The sequence below is a fragment of the Sabethes cyaneus genome, chromosome 1 (assembly GCF_943734655.1).
Source record: "Sabethes cyaneus chromosome 1, idSabCyanKW18_F2, whole genome shotgun sequence".
NCBI classification, from domain to species: Eukaryota; Metazoa; Arthropoda; class Insecta; order Diptera; family Culicidae; genus Sabethes; species Sabethes cyaneus.
The window spans coordinates 156,486,957-156,508,456 of NC_071353.1; the positions used below are offsets into that span (position 1 = coordinate 156,486,957).

The following is a 21,500-nucleotide window of genomic DNA, read 5'->3' on the forward strand; positions in this document are numbered from 1 at the left end:
AGATAAACAAATTTGAAGTAATTTTTGTGAAGATATCAAACTTCTACCTTTTACCCATTTTCAGCAATAGACCTTTGTTTATAAACGACCCCTCAAATCACATTTCTTCTTGTAACATGTTTATTTCAACAGACAGCTCAATGTGATGTTCTAGAAAATATTTTGCACATAAAAGAGGAATATTTTTGCTGAAGACTGTTTAGCTTTATATGCATTCATTAATAAGATATAACTGATTTTAGGTTAAAAACTGTCAGATGAAAAATCCGAATATCTTAGCCATCTGCAAGTATCTGCAATTAGTTTGCATACCAATTTGTAGGGAATTATTAAAGCTATCTGCCCAAATGTGTATTTCAGAGAATACCTGGGAATAGTGCGGATTTTTTTCATACATTTTATAACTTAATAAATATGCGTCCTAGCGTCAAACAGTCTTTACATAAAATATGTATTTCAACATACTAAATAACTTTGTAGAACATTTGTAAGCAATAAAATGATCGTGTGCAAAGTTATTGAGTGTAATTGATTTTTAAATGCTCTTTTTTAACACATCATTATATTTCGTAACCGGTAAGAGATAGATAGTTACTTTATTCAGCAAAGTTGCTTATTTTAGTATTTTCTGCAATTTTTGGAGAAAAAAACTTTTTTTTTAAATTATTTAAGAAAACAAAAGTTTGTATCACCCTAATAGGTGAATTCATGGTCACCCTATAGTGCACGAAGATGCGCTATATTTTATTATTTTACTTCTCCGAAGACACCACCCTTAAAAAAATACAAATTTTTCATCAAACGGTTTTTAGCCTAAAAACAGTTATATCTTGCAGAAAAAACGAAACCGTCTCCAGCAAAAATATTCCTCTTTAATGTGCAAAATGTTGTCTAGAACATCACATTGAGCTGTCTGTTGAAATAAACATGTTACAAGAAGAAATGTGATCTGAGGGGTCGTTTATAAACAAAGGTCTATTGCTGAAAATGGGTAAAAGGTAGAAGTTTGATATCTTCAGAAAAAATACTTGAAATTGGTTTATCTTTTTTATATTCTGACACCAAAAAGGTGAAAAAAAATTTACTCAAAAAGTTATTACTTAAATTGTTGTTAAAGTAACACGTAAATATTGGAAGACCCCTTCAAAAGATGCATCATTTTTTCATTCAAAAAGTTGCCTGAGACCACATTGAGCTGAGACACACCGTTTAACCGCAAATATATTTGTCCTGAAATTTCAATTTCTGGCCCATAGTGTCCCGGTCGGCGTTTTTCAAATAGTCTTTAATCGATTGTTCATGAAAGCATGAAATCTTTGATTGAGGAAATCGAATTAGTAACGATTTTATTTCGCCAAAGCCTGTTTATATATTCAAGAAATCATTTTTTTATCGAAATTATTCTGCATCCATATGCATTTATTCATATTGCTATGCTTCAGGGACACACTGATTCGGACTTATGCCTACAAGCTTGGCCAAACCGAAGCAGCTAACTAGTTCTGTGATAATTTGCATAACGACGCCGCAGGTAACAATAGCATAATTATTTCCTTTCCAATTCTCTCCCGGCAGTTACCGATCCTGCAGACGGCGCAGGCCATGTTCAAGAAGAAGATCACCGAGAACACGCAGGTCCTGGTGAAGAGCCCGGTCGTGCTGAAGATGATCTCGCAGATCATCACCACGACCGACAAGGAAATCCTGAACAACTTCGTCATGTGGTCCGTCATACGGCACTTTGTGCCGTACATGTCGCGCGACTTCCGCTACTCGATGCAGGAATTCGAGAAGTCCCTGTACGGTGTCCAGTCGAAGGAACCGATGTGGCACTTTTGCACCAAAGTGGTGCAACAGTGGATGCCGTATGGGTTGGAAGCGTTGCGGGAAAATTCGAAGCTAGTTCTGCACGAGCAACCGGATAGGCATTATGCGGAGTCCCACGCGGCGGCAGCACCGAATGTGGATCCGTATCGTAGTTCGCAGTTGGTGACGGACAGTAGCCATCAGATTCGGTACGATGACGAGCTGGTGAAGATGATGTTCTATCACATTCGGGATGAGTATAAGGCGGCCATCATTAATACCAATTGGGTGAACGAGAAGTTGACCAAGTTTGTGACGGATAAGCTGTCGATGATGCGGGTTCAGATTGGCATTCCGGAGGAGCTGTTGAAGAGTGAGAAGGTGGTTAACGATTACTACAATGAACTGATACTGGACGAGCTGGTGTTTGTGGATGGCGTCATAAGTCAGTGGGGTTTTGCGAAACTGGCGATGGATCGAATGCTGGGTAATTTGACGGAGGGTGAGCGCATTGTTTCGGAGCTGTTTCCTCCGGTTTCGTTTGGAGTGCGGCGCGATCCGGTGGCACATATGAAATATTCGATCGGATTAAATATGTTGATTATTTCGCGGGAGAAAACTCGGGAACCATACTTCCACCACAAGTATCCACTGTAAGTTTTGAAAGATCTTAAAGTTAAGCACTTTTACTATGAGGGTTTTTTCAACTGCAGAGCTATAAATTTTGGCCGTTTGGGAGGGGACATTTCCCTGGTGATCCATGATGCCATCAACACGCTAACGGAACAGTTTCGGAACACCGAAACCGATCAACCCAAGCACATTCTTGAGAATGTGTTCGACGAGGAAGCTCAGAAGTGTATTCCGAAGTGAGTACCTTTACTTGGCTTACTTTCGGTTGCTTTTACTAAATTCTACCCTCGATTTTAGGGTCCTACCGCCTTCATTCAACCCAACGCGAATCTCAAACGACAGCAAATTGCACCTCTACCTGGAACTATCGGCCAGCAGCTTGCTGACGCAAGCGTTCGGGACGCTGCTGGACAAAATCAACCGAAACGAGCGGATATTCGAGAGTGCAATTTCGGAGAAAACCACCTACGACGTGCTGGGACTGCGGCACTGGCGTCGTCAGGCCGGTCTACGACGGTACGATCAGCAGCAGCTTTTCGCGCTGGCCCAGCTGCAGCGGCACTGTGCCGTGCCGGACAGCGGCGCCGTGCGACTCAGCAAGCTGCTAGCCAACAGTAACATTCCTGAGGTGGAGAAGTGAGTATTGCCTTCCCGTTTGAAGTCAGTTCCCCGAAGAATATTTTCTCGTGACTTTTTTCGTCAAATGTACCATGCTCCCGAATGTACCATTTCCCCGAATGTACTGCTTCCCCAAAACCCGTTTTTCCGAAATGAAATTAGGCTAGAAATTGGCTTTAAAATGGGACTTTGAAATGACCTCGATTAGACTTTAAATTTCGCTTGGAAATAGACTTAAATTTGGAACTAGACTTAAATATGAGATATGTATTACATTGCGTCGGAATGAGCCTCTGGGTCTGCCTTTGCCTACGTTATACTTGCGGATTCCAATCGAGTGCTTCGCTGAAGAACTCGTTCGCTCCTTTCCTTAAGGTTTATCTCTTTTCCTTCTCATTTTTTTCTCTTTGGTTGTTCCGTTCTTCCTGTTTTTATGCCTCCTTTTTCCGTCTTTTCTATCACGTTTATTCCGTTTTGGCTTTCTCTTTGAAAATCCTCTCCGAAAGCCTGGAAATCACCAATTTTTCGCCGTTTTCTTTTCCGTCTTTTCTCTTCTTGGAGTTCGTTTTTTTAAATTTCTTCTTTTTTCTGTTTCATCTTTCTCCTTTTGACAGTTTCCGCTTGACCTTTCTCCCCTTCTCCTTGTGTCCTCTACCGGTTTTCTTTTTTCTTTCTCACCTCGTTTTTCTCTTCTAGTATTCCTTTCTCTTTTGATTTCCCATGCTTTCTATTCCGTACTCTGCTTCTTGTCTCGTCTTCCCTCTTTTCACTCGTGTTTCATTTTCTGCCCGCAGTCTCCCTTTTTCTCTTCTTTGTTTTTATTCACGTTTCTCTATTTTCCTGTTCCTGTATTTTTTCCTTTCCTTTCCACATTTTCTATTCCATTTTTTCACTGTTTTATTCCATTGTTATTCTGTATTTGGCTTCCTTGTTTCCGTTTTTTCCGGTTTTTTCTTTTCCGTGACCTATTTCTGTAGTCCGTTTTGCTAGTTTAATTTTTTTTTTCTTTTTCCCCGTTTTTTTATTCCATCTTTCTCCTTTTATATCCTGTATGACATCTTTTTCTCTCGGAAAAAGGAAAACGGTTGCTCTTTCTCTTCTTTTCCTATCCCATTTTCCCCCTTATTCTGAGTTTGACTCACTTGATTTGCCTCTGTTACGATGTTCGTATTTTTTCTTCCGTTTTTTCTCGTGGTTAGGCCCGTTTTTTTCTTTTCCCATCTTGTTTTTGTCATTTGCTGTCCCGTTTCGATTTTTCTTTTTTACTTTTAAACTCTCCATCCCGCATTTTGTTTCCATTTTGCGGCTTTTTCTCTTCCGTTTTGCCTTTTCCTTTAGTCCGTTTTCTTTTTTTTATTTATCTTTCAATTTTTCATCCCATTTTTTTTATATCCCGTTTGACATTGTTTTTATTTCGTTTTTCTTTTTTTTCTGTTACGTTTTCTTTTCTTTTAGTCTCGTTTTCCACTTTTTATCCCGTTTTTCCTCCTTTCCTATTACTGTTTTCATGATTTTCGCTCTGACTTTTCATCCGTTTTTCTTCTTCTCAGGTTTTCCTTTTTTCTGCCCCGTGTTTCCTGTTACAATGTTCCGTTTTTCTTCGTTCCCGTTCACGTTCATTCTATATTTGACTCACTTTTTCCCCTTTCTTCCGGTTTATTATCCAGAACTTTCGCCGTTTTCCCTTTCGTTTTACCTTTTTCTTCAGTCTGTTTTTCCTGTTGTATTTTTTTTCGTTTTTCATCTCATCTTTCGTCTTTGATATCCCGTTTTACATATTTTTCTCTTCTTTTCCTGTTCCATTTTCGCCCTTTTTCTAAGAGTAGTTTCGCGGATCAACCTCTGCTTTGTTTTTCTTATTTTTTCCGCTTTTCCTCGTTTTGAGGTTAATTTTTTCTTTTCCTGTTTCGTTTTTGTCACTTTCTGTCCGGTTTCGACTTCTTTCTATATTTCGGTTCAGGTTTTTGTCTGTTTTGAATTTAAACATCCCGTTTTTTCAATCTGTTCTGTTCTTTTCCTCCTTTTCTGCCACGATCTGTTTTTATTTTTATCCATTTTGTTTTTGTCTGTTTTTATTTTCTTTTTCATTTTTTTTTTCTTTTTTTGTTTAATGTTTTTCCCGTGCTAGTTTCTCCATTTTCCTGGCCCTATATTTTTTCCTCTCCTGTTTCTTTTGTCCCATTTTTATTCCGTATATGGTTCCCTTTTTCTCTTTTCTCTCCTGTTTTTTATCTTTAATTTTTACGTCTTTTTCATTCCCATTTTACCTTTTTTTACTGTTCCGTCTTCCTGTTTTTATTTATTAATTTTTTCCCCGTTTTTTATTCCATCTTACTCCTTTTGTATTCCGTTTGACATCGTTTTTATCCCGCTTTCTCTCAAAAGTTTTTCCTTTTTTCTATTATGTTTTTTCTCGTCCTGTACTGTTTTCCACTTCTGGTCTGTCTTTTTCTGTATTGTTTTTATGAACTTTGCTCTGACTTTCCTTCCGTTTTTCTTGTTTTTTTTTGCTGGTTTTCGTTTTTTCTGTTCCTTGCTGCCTGTTTCAATGTTTTGTTTTACTTCGTCCTAATTATTCTTATTTCCAGTCTTGGTTTTCCTGACCTTTTTTACTTCTTTTTTAGAATTTTCTTTACCGTTTTTGACCTTTTTCTTCTCTTTATCTTTGTTTTCTGATTTCAATTTTCGTCGTTTTTTAACACTTTTTGTCTCCTTTCTTTGTTGTTTTTCATCTTCAACTGTTTCTTTTTCCCTCTCTCTCATTCTTCGTTTTTCTACTCTCTCATTCTTCGTTTTTGCATCTTTTTTGTGACGTTCATTCTGTATTTGACTCCCTTTTTTTCCTTCCCTCCGATCCGCTTGATGTTTCGTTTTGTCTTTCTAGTCACGTCCATTCTGTATTTGACTCCCTTTTCAGCCAGATTTTTCGCTTCTTTCTCTTCTGTTTTACCTTTTTCTGTAGTAGGTTTGTCCTATCGTATTTTTTTTCTTTTTCTTTTCGATTTTCATCCCACCATTTTCTTTCTGTATTCCGTTTGACATCTTTTTATCTCGTTCTCCTTTTTTTGCTCGCTGTTTCCTGTTTCTCATTTTTTCTTGTCCCATTTTTCGCCCTTTTACTGAGTTACCTTATTTACCTATTATTCCGTTTTTCGCAACTTTTTGACGAAGGACTCTGTCTTGCTTTAATAGGGTGGCATGCTGCGATATCATAAACTACACCCCAACGTAGAACGTGGTAAAAGTATATTTGTAAATAACAGCTCTGCGTGGTCTTACGTCAATAGGCGGTAGGGTCTCTGATGCAACCTTCCACTTTTTCTCGTGTTTGGGCTCGTTTTTTCCTGTCCCATTTTTGTTTATTTTCTGTCGCGTTTTGGCTTTTTCTCTATGTTTCGGTTCAGGTTTTTGTCTATTTTGCTTTTAAACTCCTTTTTCGTTCCGTTTTTTGTTTCCATCTGTTCCGTTCCTGCTCTTATTATGTCCTGCTTTTCCCTCCGTTCTAGACCCGTTTTTTCCTGTCCTTTTTTGTCATTTTCTGTCCCGTTTGTGTCTGTTGTCTGTTTGTTTGTGTTTTGCTTTTCCATCCCGTTTTTTGTTTCCATCTGTTCCTACTCATGCCCTACTTTTCCTCCTTTTCTGCTACGATCTGTTTTTCTTTTTTTGTCCGTTTTTTGTCTTTCTGTCACATGTTTTATTTTATGCCGTGCTCGTTTCTCTATTTTCTTCTTTCATATTCCACCTTTTCTTTTCCGTTTTTTCTTTGTTTTGTTCTAGTTTTTTCTGTATTTGGCTCTCTATTTCCCTTTCCTTTCTGGTTTTTTTCTTTTGCGTTTTACTTTTTTCTTTAGCCCGTTTTCCCTGTATATTTTTCTCTTTCGCTAGATTATCTTTTCTTTTTTGATTTCTCTTGCTTTCGGTTCCGTATTCCAGTTTTGTATCGTTTTCTCTCGTTTTTCTCTTTATACCAACTGATTAATCCTTCTCTTCTTTTCCTATCCCTAAATTTCATTCTTTTTCTGAGTTTGATTTATCTGATTTTAATTTTATCCTAGTTTTCGTATTTTTTTTAGTTCCTGTTTACGCCTGTTTTCTCCTGTCCTGTTTTTGTCCATTTTCTGTCCTTTATCGACTCTTTTTTCTGTATGTAGATTCAGGATTTGCCTTTTTTGCTTTTAACCTCTTTTTTCATCCCGTTTTTTGTTTCCACCTTTTCCGTTCATGCGCTTATTGTGTCTTGCTTTTCCTCCTTTTCTATCACGATCTGTTTTTATTTTCTCCCTTTTGTCATCTATTTTCATGGTCCTGTATCTTTTCTTTTTCTTTTTCGCTTTTTTTAACCCGTTTTTCTTTTTTTTTGTCCCATTTTTATCCCGTATTTGGTTATCTTTTGTCCTTTTCCTCTCCGATTTTTTATCTCTAATTTTTTCGCCATTTCTCTTCGTTTTAGTTTTTCCTTTAGTCCGTTTTCCTCGATTGATTTATTTTTCTTCCCGGTTTTTATCCCATCTTTCTCCTTTTATATCCCGTTTGACATCGTTTTTTCCCGTTGTTTGTTCTCAAAAGTTTTATCTCATTTCTGTTACGTTTTTTCATTTCCAGTTCCGTTTTCCACTTTATATTCCGTCTTTCTCCTTTTCTGTACTGTTTTCATGATTTTTGCTGTGAATTTCCATCCGTTTTTCTTCTCTTTTTCATGTTTTCCTTTTTTCTGTCCCGTGTTTTTTGTTTCAATGTTCCGCTTTTCTTTGTTTCCTGTGTTTTAGTCCTGGTCTTTTCCCTTTCTACTTTATTATTATTTTTTCCCCTTGTTTTGACCTTTTTCTTCAGTTAATCTTCATTTTTCGTTTTCAGTTTACGTCTTTTTCTAACACTCCTTTCTGTCCTTCGTTTATGTCGATTTCGTTTTTCCTCTCTTGCATCGTTTTTCTGCCATTTTGTATTTGACTTCCTTATTTTCTCTTTCGCGCGGTTTTTTGTCTCCAGATTTTTCGCCTTTGTCTGTTTTGTTTAATTTTTTCTTTAGTCCGTTTTTCCTGTTTTTGTTCTTTTTATCTCATTTTTATCTTGTTGATCTCATTTGAAATCTTTTTCTTGCTTGCTAGTCTTTTTTTCTCTTTTGATTTCCCTTGCTTTCTGTTCCATATTCTCTTTCTTGTCCCATTTTCCCTCTTTTTACTCGTTTTTACTTTTATTCCTGCTGTTTACTATTTCTCTTGTTTTACTTTTTCGTCTTTTTCTTGTTCTGTTCCGTGTTTTTTTTCTTGATTTTTTTCTTCTTGTTGTTTGATTCTGTATTTTCTCCTTTTTTCTCTGTTTTGTTTGTTTTATTCTGTATTTGGCTCTCTTTTTCTTTTCCTCCGTTTTTTTTTATTTTTTCTCAAAAGTTTTACCCCTTTTCTGTCAAGACTTTTCTCTTCCATGTTCATTCTGTATGTGACTCCCTTTTTTTCCTTTCCTCCGTTTTATTATCTTGAGATTTTTCGCCTTTTTCTATTCCGTTTTACCTTTTTCTTTACTCTGTTTTTCCTGGTTTTGGTTTTTTTCTTTTCTCCCGGTTTTTATTCCATCTTACTCCTTTTATATTTCGTTGAAATTTTATTCTCTCACTTGTATTCCCTTTTGATTTGCTTTCAGTTTCGTATTTCCTTTCCTATCTCGTGTTCCCTTTTCTCATGTTTTCCTGTCCCGTTTTTTTGCTCTGCCCCTGAGTTTGCTTTACCTGATTGTTCCGTTTTTAGTATTTTTTTTCTATTGTAGCGTTTAGACTCATTTTTTCCTGTTCCGTTTTTGTCATTTTCTGTCCCGTTTTGATTTGTCTATATTGAGTTCAGCTTTATCTGTTTTTTGCTTCAACACTTTTTTTCATTCCGTTTTTTATTGTTTCCATCTGTTCCATTCTTTTCCGTTTTATCCCTTTTGTCATTGGTTTTTATATTTTTCCCCTTGTCCCGTGTTTTATTTTTGTCCGTGCTCGTTTCTCTATTTTCCTGGTTCTGTATTTTTTCGTCTATTCGATCCTGTTTTTTTCTTTTTTGTCCCATTTTTATTCCGTATTCGGCTCCATTTCTTTCCTTTTCATCCCCGATTTTTTATCTTTAATTTTTTGACATTTTCTCTTTCGTTTTACCTTTTTCTTAAGTCCATTTTCCTTTTTTTTATTTTTGTATTTTTCATCCCGTTTTTTATTTAATTTTTCTCCATTTATATCCCGTTTAACATCGTTTATATCTCATTTGGTCTCTTTTCTGTTACGGCTCCTCCATTCTGTTTTCCACATGATTTCTGCTGACTTTCCATCCGTTTTTTTACTTTTTCTCCGGTTTTCCTTTTTTCTGTCCTGCATTTGCTGCTTCAATGTTCCGTTTTTCTTCGTTTCCTGTTCTAATTTTCCTTTACCTTATCTCTCTTGGTTTTCCTGGCCTTGTTCGTTACTTTTTTATTATTTTTTCCCGTTTGTGGCCTTTTTTATTCTCTTTCACAGTACAGTGGACTCTCGGAAAAGTTAACTTGTTCAGAAAAGTTAGCGAATATCAGCTGTAGCGCAATACTCTAAAGAGTTAATTTTTGCCTTAACTTTTCTGAAAGTTTGAATTCATTGGTTGTCCGTTTACAAACGTGTGTTTTATCTATCTTATTTCTCATTTTTCGGCCTTTCCACAGTTTTATACAGAGGCGCATCACAACAGGTATTAAATTAAACTCTTGTACCGGACAGTTGCAACAATAGTTCAATACGGGCACATAGTTACTTTTGGATTCTTGATAACATTCAGGAAAAGCGCAAACTCAGATTGAATTTTAAATGCAAAAGAGAGTACAGCAGGGAACAAGAAAGGCCGAACAGTATTAAAACGTAGTCGTAGACTACGAAACAATAAAAGTAAACTAGTATAACAGACTATTTTCATCTTACTCAAAGAAACTAAGTATTATTTCATAACTATCTTGCTACATATTGCTTTCCATTACAACTTCCAGATACATAGAAATGTGTATCCCATATCCAAGAATGTATTTTACACTTTTGTATTTATCATTTTCAATGACTTAGAACTACTCAGAAAAGTTAATATCTCGGAAAAGTAAATCGACCCATTCCCCAATCGATTAACTTTTCTCCTGTTTTCTTCAGTTTTTCCGCTATTATGCTCGTTTTTTCCTGTCCCGTTTTTGTCCATTTTCTGTCCTGTTTCGGTTCAGGTTTTTGTCTTTTTTGCTTTTAAACTCCTCCTTTTAAAATTTGTTACGTTCTTGCTCTTATATCCTGCTTTTCCGTCTTTTCTGCTGCGATCCGTTTATTCTTTTCCGTTTTATCTCTTTTGTCATCCGTCTTTTTTTTCTTTTCTGTTAAATGTTTTTTTTGCGTTTACGTTTCTCTATTTTCATACTGCTTTATTTTCTCTTTTTTGTCCCATTTTTGTTATGTATTTGACTTCGTTTTTTCTCATATCTCGCCGGTTTTTTATCTTTAATTTTTTGGTCTTTTTTCTTCTTTTCTACCGTTTTCTTTAGTTTTAACCCATCCTTCTCCTTTTATATCCCATTTGACATCTTTTACTCTCTCGCTAGTCTTCTTTTCTCTCTTAATTTCTCTTGATTTCTGTTCCGCATTCCTTTTCGTATCTCGTTTTCCTTGTTTTCTCTCTCCATTTTGGTTTTTGAAATTGATGAAATTGAACTAAATGAGATTTGAAGTCGGACTTAAAATGGAACATTAAATTGCACTTGAAATTGGACCTGAAATCAGAGCTAAAATTGGAATTAAATTAAATATGAAATCGGACTTAATGGGGCATTAGATTGCGCTTGAAATCTCTCTAGTTTTTCCTTTTTGGAATTGGATCTGAAATCGAACGTAACATTGGAACTAAATCATGTCTTAAAAATAAATACAATTAATTATATAGGATCCATGATGAAGAGATATGCTTCTAACTTGGCCTCGAGGTTTGGCTCTGCCAGCCGCCGCATGTTCGAATCTGGACTAAAAGAGGTTGTTCCGAGTCAACATAGCAGTAACACCAGACCCGCAATCGTCCTGTAGTTCTGCAGCTAACTGCGAAGTCTGCACCGAAGCGCTAAGTAGCAGCAAAGCTTTATTTTATGATGACGAAATTTTAAATGAAAAGGGAAGTGAAGATTTACAATTTAAATTAATATTAACTGATTGATAATAAATTGGCATACCTTATATAAAGAAGGTTAAATAACATAGCGTAGCCCTGCTATGCGCCACTTAACTCTTAAGAAGAACTATAATTGTTCATATTTTAAACAATTTCCACACACTTTAAACATGCAATAAAGTATTTTCTTGATTGTGCTTCATTTTGACAGCTAACAAATACTTAATGACAACTTCCGCAAAATTTTCTGATCTCAGCAAAGCTTTTGTGGGCTATCCCGTAATAAATACTGATAGTTCGTTAAACAATTGCTGAATTATTAACAGATACGAAATGGAATCGCTTCGCGGAAAAATACAGCAAAAAATACTAACGAACTCGCCACCGGTTGATGAATGACTCAGCATTCCTTGAAAAATTACCGAATTGCTCAGCATTTTTCCAAATATGCTGATCAAATCCGTAAAATAAATTACCGAAGATCTGAATAAAAACTAAGTGTGCACTCTATGGAGACTACGGGTAATAATAGAATTGCTTAAATAGCAGATGGGAAAATTAGGTCAATTCTTGTCGTGTGTTCGAGTTTGCACGGCTGGGCGGAGCTACTAGATAGAGTCTGTAGGATTTTTGCACTGGCCCCGTAGCTGTCCTATCCTCTGGTGGCCGGCCGCGGGGTCTGTCGATGGGGAGGGATAGAGTCTTAGAGAGACGTTTAAGCCTACAGCTTTACTGCACTAGCTCTTTGGTCTCGAGGGTTGGGTTGAGCCGGGTGCGTCTCTACATTTTGAAGCTTCTGTCGACTACCGCGAACGTCCAGCTTGTGCTGCGCTCAATTTAATTTGTGTCTTGGGACAGTGCATAAATGGTAGGCGGATGAAAGATTGGATTTGCCCTGATAAGTTGATAACCACTAGTGCTCTGAAATTTGTCTTTCCTATTCCTAGTTCATTTGTGGTTGTTTGTGTTGGAAAATTGATAGCGGGCGCGCGGTTGAGGACCGGTGTTAAGTGGGGTTGGGAAATCCTCTACTTCTTCACTATATGTACTACATTTTACAACTCAAGTAGTACAAATGTCCAGGGCAAAGCACATTTCCTAATTTGATCTATCATTTTTCTTCTCACCATCATCATTTTATTTAAAATATGACATTCCGACCTTTGGCAGAGACCCCCACCCATCTCAGAGTCAGTGCGTGGAGTCCGTGCAGGGCCGGAACGCTTCCGCCTGCAAGCATAGACATGTCGTCTATGCTTGGGGCTCCACCTGTGTTTTAGTGGGTGACATTGTCTGTCTCGTCAGGTAGAACTGATGTTTGAGGTCTCCCTGACACTTTGTTGACATCACAAAAGGGCCAGCGCAGAGTTTTATAGACGCTATTAAGCGACTAGTTGGATAACCCGAAAAAAAGGAAAAAGAAAAGCTTTAAATTGCATTTGGAACTAGACTTGAATTTGGTCCTCAAATCGGATATCAAATTGCATTTGAAATTGGACCTGAAATCGAACGTGAAATTGGAACTAAATTACACTGGAAATTGGACTAAACATGAGACATTGAAAGTGGACTGCAAATTGCGCTTTGAAATATACTTGAATTTTGTCTTGTAATCGGACATTAAATTGCACTTTAAATTGAGCTTAAAATCAGGCGTGACATGGGAAGTAAGTTAGACTTGAAATTAGCCTTAAAATGGAAAACCTGGAATAATCAGGGAATTTTTAACAAAATCAGGGATTTTTTTAAACAACCCCAATGATCGATGCATTGAGTAGTAAAGAACACTTAGAAATAGATAAAGAAGTACGGCACACAAGCGATAGATTTGGTTATCGACAATTAGCTAAGTGTTTTGCAAAGGGCCTCATTCTGCGTAGCAAGTGAAGTGATATAACAAATTTAGTTTGCACTCACTTTACGCGTTTCGTTTGGCGTTAGTCAAGTCCAATCGAATGACATTGAAGTTTCAGGACGGACATTTTGCGGCATGTGACACAATTCGCAGAACATCGAAGTAAAAAAAGGGCAGTAAAACTCCACTTGCGCCTGAGTTTGCGAATAAACTTGCGCGGGAAAAAGAACAGATAAGGAATTCACGGGAGGGGTATAATTTGCTGGTCGGCAGAATAAGAGAAAGTGATTGAAGAATTCGCCTAGGGAAATAGAGTAGGTGGGGAAATTTTTCTCAATACTTCGTAGAGTGATAAACAATGAAAATATCAATGATCGAAACACATTTTCAGTTAAAAATATATCGCAATATGAAACCTAGAATTTTATTAAACACCGGGAAAACCTGGGAAAAATCAGGGAATTTGGTTTTCCGTATTCAGTTGCCTTGTACTTGAAATGAGACATTGAAATTGGACCGCAATTAGACTTCAAGTGGCATTTGAGGCAAGACTAAATTGCATATGAAATTTGATCTGAAGTCGGAGGTAAAATTGACCCTAAATTAGACTTGAAATCGGTCTTAATCGGTCTCTTTTTCTCTCACGTTTTTACTTTTTTCTGCTCGTATTTCTCTCCCTTTCAGTACTGTTTTTCCTCTCAATGCTTTTTTCTGTTTTTCAACAGGAAAAAAAGAGTTTTGCTCCGTTATTTATTTTTTTCTTTCACTATTTTTCTTTTTCCTTTCGTTTTTTTAAAATGCTTATTGTCTTGTTTGTCCGTTTTTCATCGATTTTTGTCTCATTTTACTTATTTTAGTCCTCTTCCAATTCTTTTCCACTCATTTTCTATAATTTTCTATGCCGTTTATCGTATTTTCTCTGCCATTTCCTGTTTCCAGTTTTCGTCATCTACTCTTTATCTCCTTTCTTTTTTATTTTTTGTATTCTACTCCTTTTTAAGGTGCTTAAGGTCTTCTTTTCTGTCATTTTTATTCTGTTTTTGACTCACTTTTTTCCTTTTGCTCTCCGGTCTTTATTACCTTTGTTATTTCCCTATTTTTCTTTCCTCCTTTTTCTGTTCCATTTTGCATTCTATTCCCTTTTTGTCTAACGTCCCTCTTGGTCTTTCACATCTTTTCCGTCTCGTTTTTTTCCTCTTTTTCTGTCTCGTATTCTCTCTAGTTGTCTCGTTTTCACTACTTTTCATTCGTTTTTTGTTTTTTCTGCCCGTTGTATCTTTTTGCGGTGCCCTTTTTTTCTTCCCCTTATTATGTCCTGCATTTCATCCTGTTCAGTCTTTTTTCTTTTCCTTTTTATCACTTTTTGTTTTCCGGTTTTCTTATTTTTCTTCATTTTCCGCTCTTTCTTTTCTTATTTCTCAATTTTGCTGCCGTATTTTCTACTGTTTTCTTGTTTTCTTTCCCTCCCTTTTCTCTCTTTTTTATCGAGTTTGCATTCATTTTCATTCCTTTTTTCTTCTTAACTTTTGGTCTTAAAGAAGTCCTGAAAGAATTCTAAAAAAGGGTCTGATAGAACTTCAAAAATAGCCATAAGGTAATCTGGAAGAATTTAAAGGAAGGCAAAAAGAGTTCTAAATGAAGTCTTAAACGTAGTCTGAAAAAGGTTTCAAAGAAGTCTTGCAAGAGTCTAGAGGAAGGCTCAAAGAGCTCTAAATGAAGTTTAAAAGAAATCTTGATGTAGCCTAGAGAATTCTAAAACAGGACCAAAAAAAAAAGTTTCCCACTGTTTGGCTGTTTCCTTTTTTCCCGTCCCGTTTATTCGCCCTTTGTCTTCGTCCTCATTTTCCTCTATTCCGTTTTTTGTCTTTTCTGTTAGACTTTTCCTCGTTTTCAGATCTTTTTTTCTTTTCCTGTTTGATTTTTTGTCTGTCTTTCTTTTTTTCGGTCCTGGCTTTCCTCTCTTTCCGCCTTTAAACTTCCGTTTATTCCGTTTTATTCATTTCTGTCGGTTTTTGCTCATCTTCTGTTCCCGTTTCTCCATTATCGTACTCTAGTTTGTTTCTCGTTTTCTTTATCGTTTCCGTTCTCTTCCGTTTTACCTTTTTCCATAGTACGTCTTTCTTTTCTTTTTTTTTCTGTTCCATTTGACCTCTTTTTCCGTTCTTTGTTATTTGTTTCCTTGTTCTTGGGTTTACTTGTTCTTGTCTTGTTTTCCGTCTTTTTCTCTCGTTTTTCTCTATTCCTGTAAAGTGGAGGAGCGTTTGGTGAGAAGGAGAAGAATCTCCTTTTGCTGTTGTTTTACTTTTTCTCTCAATTTCCCGTCTTATGTTTTCGCCCTTTTGCTACATCCATTCCACAGTAGGCAGAATCGACCGAAAAGCACCGGCATTTCTTGTTGCCGCTGTTTTTAAGGGGTAAAAAGTGACTTTTCTCATGTAAAAAATCACGAGAAATCGATTGGTGCTGGTCTCAACGCGCGGAAATGACGGAAAGTAGACCATTTTACCCCATTTACCTTTATTCTCTAATAGTTTTGAAAGAATCACACACAAACTCACTCTAATTTGAGATTCTATGGTTAGAAAAGAAGAAGAATGTTAGGAAAAAGGTATATGAACAACTTTATTTTAATGCAAGATTATCTAGTAGTCTGTTTTGCCCTATTTTACTCAAGGTTTTTGTAGCACAGGCAAAATGCCAATTCGATACTTTTAGCAGAGATTTTCAAGAAGACATGCTTGCTGGGGAGGTTGAAAAATTCAGAAAATCGAACGATGATCAAAATTCAATAAAAAGTTCCGTTTTTTCGGTTGATTTTACCCCACTGCACAGTGGTCCAGCAGCGAAAATTAAGTGGAAAGTTTTTTGTGGTTCAAAATAGCTCCCCACAATGTTCAGCAAAGTTGTACAACTCTAAAAAACAATCAATGCGAAATCAACGACTAAGTTCCAGTTTGGCTTGTAGACACATAACACATAATAACTTTTTAGAAGAAAGAGATAGAAGGATAATTCTTTCTATAAAGTTGTAGCTAAAGATCATACAAGTAACTTTGCCAAAGACATAGTAGGCGTATTTTTAGGCGTTTCTAACTTACAGGGTGTTTTATAAAAAGACCTCTCAAAAATCACTTTTTCGCTGATTACTTCAAATGCAATGATTTTATTGTATCATAATGTTTTACAAAGTTGGTTATCTTATCAAAAGACATATTTTTGTAGAACATTGTAGGTTGAAAACTCATACGTATAACGAGTTATAACGTTTTTCCTGTGTTTTTTTAGTCTTTTTTGGAATAGAATATCTCAAAAAGGGGCAAACGAAAAAAATCAAACTTGGCCGTTTCTGAAAGCTTAGAGTTTTATCTCAAATATATGTGAAAATAAAAAACTGGTTTTTTCTATAACTCGAGTAATTTCAGTTTAATTATTTCATGTTTGACCATTTTCTACTATGCAGTATTTTCCAATATCTTCTTGAAGACGATTAAAGTCAACATGTCAATAGCAAAAAGGAAATTTGTCGTACCATGACACAATTCGAACTCCGGATAAGTTAAGCGATCTAGTTTTTCGACCATGTGCTAGTTGTCGAACCACTGCTAAAATATTCATTATATAAGTTTTTATAACGGTAGTTTTTACAATTGTTTATTGTCAAGACATATGGGCTTCGCCCATCATCCAATCCCTACATAAATATAAAAATTATAATACCAAATACAAAATAATATAAAATGCAGAGGTTTTAGTGTACATGTAATTGACCTCTCAGAAATAGTCAGAAAGTTTTTTCTTAGTAGTATCAGTCGACATGTTTAAGTTTAGTATGTTTCTAAAATTGTTCATTAGCTGCATACAGCGGCAGGCTGGTTCATTGCGCGCGTAGTTAGTTCGACGGTGGTTTAGAGTGAAGGGCCTTGGTCTCCACAGAACTACTGTACTCTGGTTAGCAGTTATCCTGGATTTCAAATAATCACTGTCGTATCGTCCTCTCTGCAAATGGAGCTCAGCACCAGCTGTTTTTTGATAAATATCTATCTTACAATTTTCATTATTTTACAAATAGTCATGGAAATCTTCACTTGCATATATGCACATGAAATTAAATTTTATATTGATATTTCTGATTCTAGTCTAAACTAATCTTTTAAATTACTTTAGTGTCAGAAAGCTGAGAAGTCTTAAAATTGATGTCTTATACGTATTCAGGAACAGGAACATGACTATAATCGTAGTAAAAAAGGAGGAACGTTTTCAAGCAAATCCTATTAGAATCCTGGAGTTTTTCGTCAAAAGATTTGAGGGTACCGTTACTGTTATTTTAAATTAGTATCTAAAATGTTCGTGAAAGTAATTCGGTAGTTTAGGAGATTCTTTCCCATTTAATTCTATATTAGCTATATCGCCAATTGTTCATAAAATGCTAGTACACGGCGCAGATATTATTAAGGCTACGGCACTACCCATAGGGTTATTAAGCGAAGAAGTACAGGAAACGCGAAATAAATACATTCGTAAGTTCAGGGAATTTCACGCCAGAAAATTTAACCGGATTGCCAATTTGGAGGATGTATTCAAACGCCTCCTGCTGTCGTCCGATCCAGTCATTGCAATACAAAATCGTACGTATTGTACACATACTCTGGAGCTTCCACCAAGCGCAAACCAATTAATAATATAATAAATTATTATATTGCTAACAATAATAAAATATTTCGAAAACAAAACATTTTTTGAATCTCTCAAATAAATGACTACCCTTTTTATTTTCCAAATCAACGATATTCTAATATAAGGTGGTTGAAGTTTGCGAAAAGGATCTAAAGGTTTTTTTCTCTTTTACCTCTTTGCCTGTTTTGATATACTTACCTGCGATTAAAAAATGACATAACTAAAATAACAGTTAACAATATTACGTATGAAATAGCCAATATTTTTTTTGGTGGATTGGTAGATGGTAGATTGAGCATATTTGCAAAATAATGAAAATTGAAAAATAGATATTTATCAAAAACAGCTGGTGCTGATAGAAAACTGATGTCATATTCGGAGTTCGAAGGCTATTTTACGTGACAATCAGAAGAAATTGTGTCAAGGTACGATAAATTTCTTTTTTACTATTGACATATTGACTTTAATCGTCTTCAAGAAGATATTGAAAAATACTGCATAGTAGAAAATGGTCAAACATGAAATAATTAAACTGAAATTACTCGAGTTAGAGAAAAAACCAGTTTTTTATTTTCACATATGTTTGAGATAAAACTCTAAGCTTTCAGAAACGGCCAAGTTTGATTTTTTTCGTTTGCCCCTTTTTGAGATATTCTATTCCAAAATAGACTAAAAAAATACAGGAAAAACGTTAGAACTCGTTATACGTATGAGTTTTCAACATACAATGTTCTACAAAAATATGTCTTTTGATAAGATTACCAACTTTGTAAAACATTACGATGCAATAAAACCACTGCATTTGAAGAAATCAGCGAAAAAATGATTTTTGAGAGGTCTGGTTGTAAAACACCCTGTAAGTTAGAAACGCCTAAAAATACGCCTACTATGTCTTTGGCAAAGTTACTTATATAATCTTTAGCTACAACTTTGTCAAAGAAATTATCTTTCTATCTCTTTCTTATAAAAAGTTATTATGGATTATGAGTTTACAAGCTAAACTGGAACTTAGTCGTTGACTTCGCATTAATTGTCTTTTAGAGTTGTACAACTTTGCTGAACATTGTAGGGAGCTATTATAAATCGCTTAGCCGCAAAAGTAAGTTTCCACTTAACTTTCGTTTCTGGACCACTGTGCACTGTGCGTTCCCTTTTTTGTTTTTTTTTCTTTTCCTCGTTTTCAGACCCTTTTTTTCGACTAGTTCTCCCCTCGTTTCGCTCTTTTTCTGCTGCATTTTTCGTTTTCGTCTGTTCGTGTATTCTTCCTAGTTGTATTCTGTTCTAGGGCACGAAAAGAAAAAAGTGGAAAAGAACCCGAATCGGGACACTGAAATTGGACCTCAATTGGACTTTATATTGCTTTTGGTACTAGAATTGAATTGGGCTTTCAAAACGGACATTAAATTGGCTTGAAAAATCTGAAATCGGAACTAAAATTGAAACTAAATTAAACTTGAAATTGGCCCTAAAATGGGACAGAGAAATTGGACCTCAATTGGGTTTCAAATTGCGCTTGGAAATAGACTTGAATTTTGGTCTAAAATCGGAAATTAAGCTGCCATCGAAATTGGATCTGAAATCGGAGCTAAATTTTTGTACTTGAAATTAGACTTGAAATCGGACTTGAAATGGGACACTGAAATTGGAAACATCTTTCGGGAGAATGATTTTCGGGGAATTTTTACACAATCTTCAAAAATAAACTAACCACGCACTTATTCCCGCAGATTCAATCTCTTCTGGCGCCAAGTGCCGCCCCTGGCTGCTACCCTCGATTGCACCAGTAGCAGCAGCAGCAGCAGCAGTATTGGCGGTGGCGATGGCTATGAAAATAGCCACTGCAGCCGTGTTCTTTGATTAGTCCAACGCCCACCGCAGTCAGCCGCCGCAGCAGCCGGGATCGAATCGGTCAACGCCGGCTCTGGCAACGCCAAACGTGGTACCACCAATCGTAAGCGCAAAAAAACTCCGCTCACGTATTCCTATTACGATCCGGCCTTTACGTATCCATACTACAGCAGCAGCGGTGGTGGTGGTGGTGGCGGCGGAGAACAGCAGTTTCCACCGGTTCCGTTCTATACCAGTGGCGGCGGAAGTGGCACGATTCGGATGTATCCGCCCGTAGGAGGCGTAGGAGAAGCCTATGGACCAGGAGCTACTAGCAGCAGCAGTAGCAGTAGTAGCAACAGCAACAGCGGTGATATCGTTTATCCTAGGATTGATGTTAATAGTATATTCTTCTGAGTCTGAGGAAATGTTCGGTGAACGGAACGAGAGCGATGTGTGACAAAGAGAGAGAGAGAAAGAGGAAGGACAGCTGTGTCAGTGTGTGAACAGAGGAACAACAAACTATTTTCTTAAAAGCTAGCTTCTACCTGACACCGAACGGAACAAAGGAACGAGTCTCAATTTTAATTCGAACGCCATTTGAGTAAGTACTGATCTGAAAATTTCTACGAATTTTAATTTCCTTCGACCGGTTCGTATCCAATTTACGACATTAATTAGGTACCTTACCTACTTCTTATTATATTGCCCATATTTTATTTGGAGCTTGTAAAAAATCGAAATAAATTTAATTACCCCTAAACAACAGCCTCCTAGCACCGGAAGCGAGAGAGAGGGAAAGAGGAGAAAGTTTTCTGAACACAATCATAGGTTTAAGTGCTCTAATTATTATACCCCAGACGACACAAAAAAAAAACAGAAAGCAAAAACAAAACAATGTTAGAGGCCAACAAAGTCCAACAAATATGTGATTTCAGTTCACTGCAAATTGAAAATATTTATCGTTAAGGATGTGCGAATATTTATATACCATAAAACTAGCAAAGAAGAACACAAAAAAAACAGAGTAAGAAATTGCAGAAAGCCGCAAACTGGACTGCGGAGTTGTATGCTACGGCCTGCGGCCGTTATCGAAATTGTTTTTTCTACGTGTTGCGGGAAAAAGAAGTTCAAGTTTGCCGAATGAAATACACGTTAACTATTATGTCTATGAGAGGAGGTAGAGATCTCTCGTTCGATGATCGACGGCGATATTGTCGAAAGCAAAAAAAAAACACAAAAGATGAATCTGTTAACCTGCTCTCCTGAGCTCGGTTTGTAAGCCGTGACAGTTAAGAAGCTCTTTGAGAATTAAAAACATAAAGAGAGGAAATAAATCAAACAATAATTGATGTTTTTGGCGCGGAAGCCCACGGATGCTCCACCTAAAACACGAACGATTCTTGCATGCGTAATCGTGCGAAATTTAATGCATACGCGACAAATGATAATAAATACGAATAATTTTTTTGTATATTACATTACGGTGATAGGCGCAGCAGCAGATGCGCCGATCAGTGCGTAGAACTTAAAGAAAGTCCACTCGATAGTCGTATGTATGATTGCGTGGAGGATCAACGGATTTATCCTTGAGGCTCCACCTCAAAGGCAGTGAAAGAAATGTTACGATAAATTAGCACAAATGCAGTGGAAATGATGTCGGAAGTCCGAAATAACGAGATTGAAACCTAAGTCTCTGCTGCTCTAAAGTGGTGAACAGTATTGATGACGAGCCTTTCTCAGCACTAGATCGCGTCCAACTATAGAGCACACCTGACTGACGGGGCCAAATTGATGATTTATTATCAAAACGTACGTGGTCTTGGAACTAAAATTGATGCAAATCGGACAAAAATCGGACGGTGATGTTGCGGTCATAGCATTCATAAGTAGTTGGTTGGATGTGCTTTAAAGAATTTTTCGAAACGATTGTAACCACCAGAATGGCATAAAATCTC

The 21,500-nt window shown here is 36.5% G+C and overlaps 1 protein-coding gene across 5 annotated transcripts in view; it reads left to right on the top strand.

The window, feature by feature from the left end:
* The window catches only part of LOC128745358 (protein gone early), a 337,621-nt gene extending 316,623 nt beyond the window's left edge, over window positions 1-20,998 (top strand). For all 5 annotated transcript variants that reach the window (XM_053842410.1, XM_053842407.1, XM_053842412.1 and 2 more), the window contains exons 9-12: window positions 1,576-2,459; window positions 2,520-2,675; window positions 2,737-3,075; window positions 19,443-20,998. In XM_053842410.1, coding sequence (XP_053698385.1) covers window positions 1,576-2,459; window positions 2,520-2,675; window positions 2,737-3,075; window positions 19,443-19,572 — 1,509 coding nt within the window. In that variant the 3' untranslated portion in view covers window positions 19,573-20,998. The remainder of the gene's footprint in view (window positions 1-1,575; window positions 2,460-2,519; window positions 2,676-2,736; window positions 3,076-19,442) is intronic.
* Window positions 20,999-21,500: the final 502 nt, after the last annotated feature.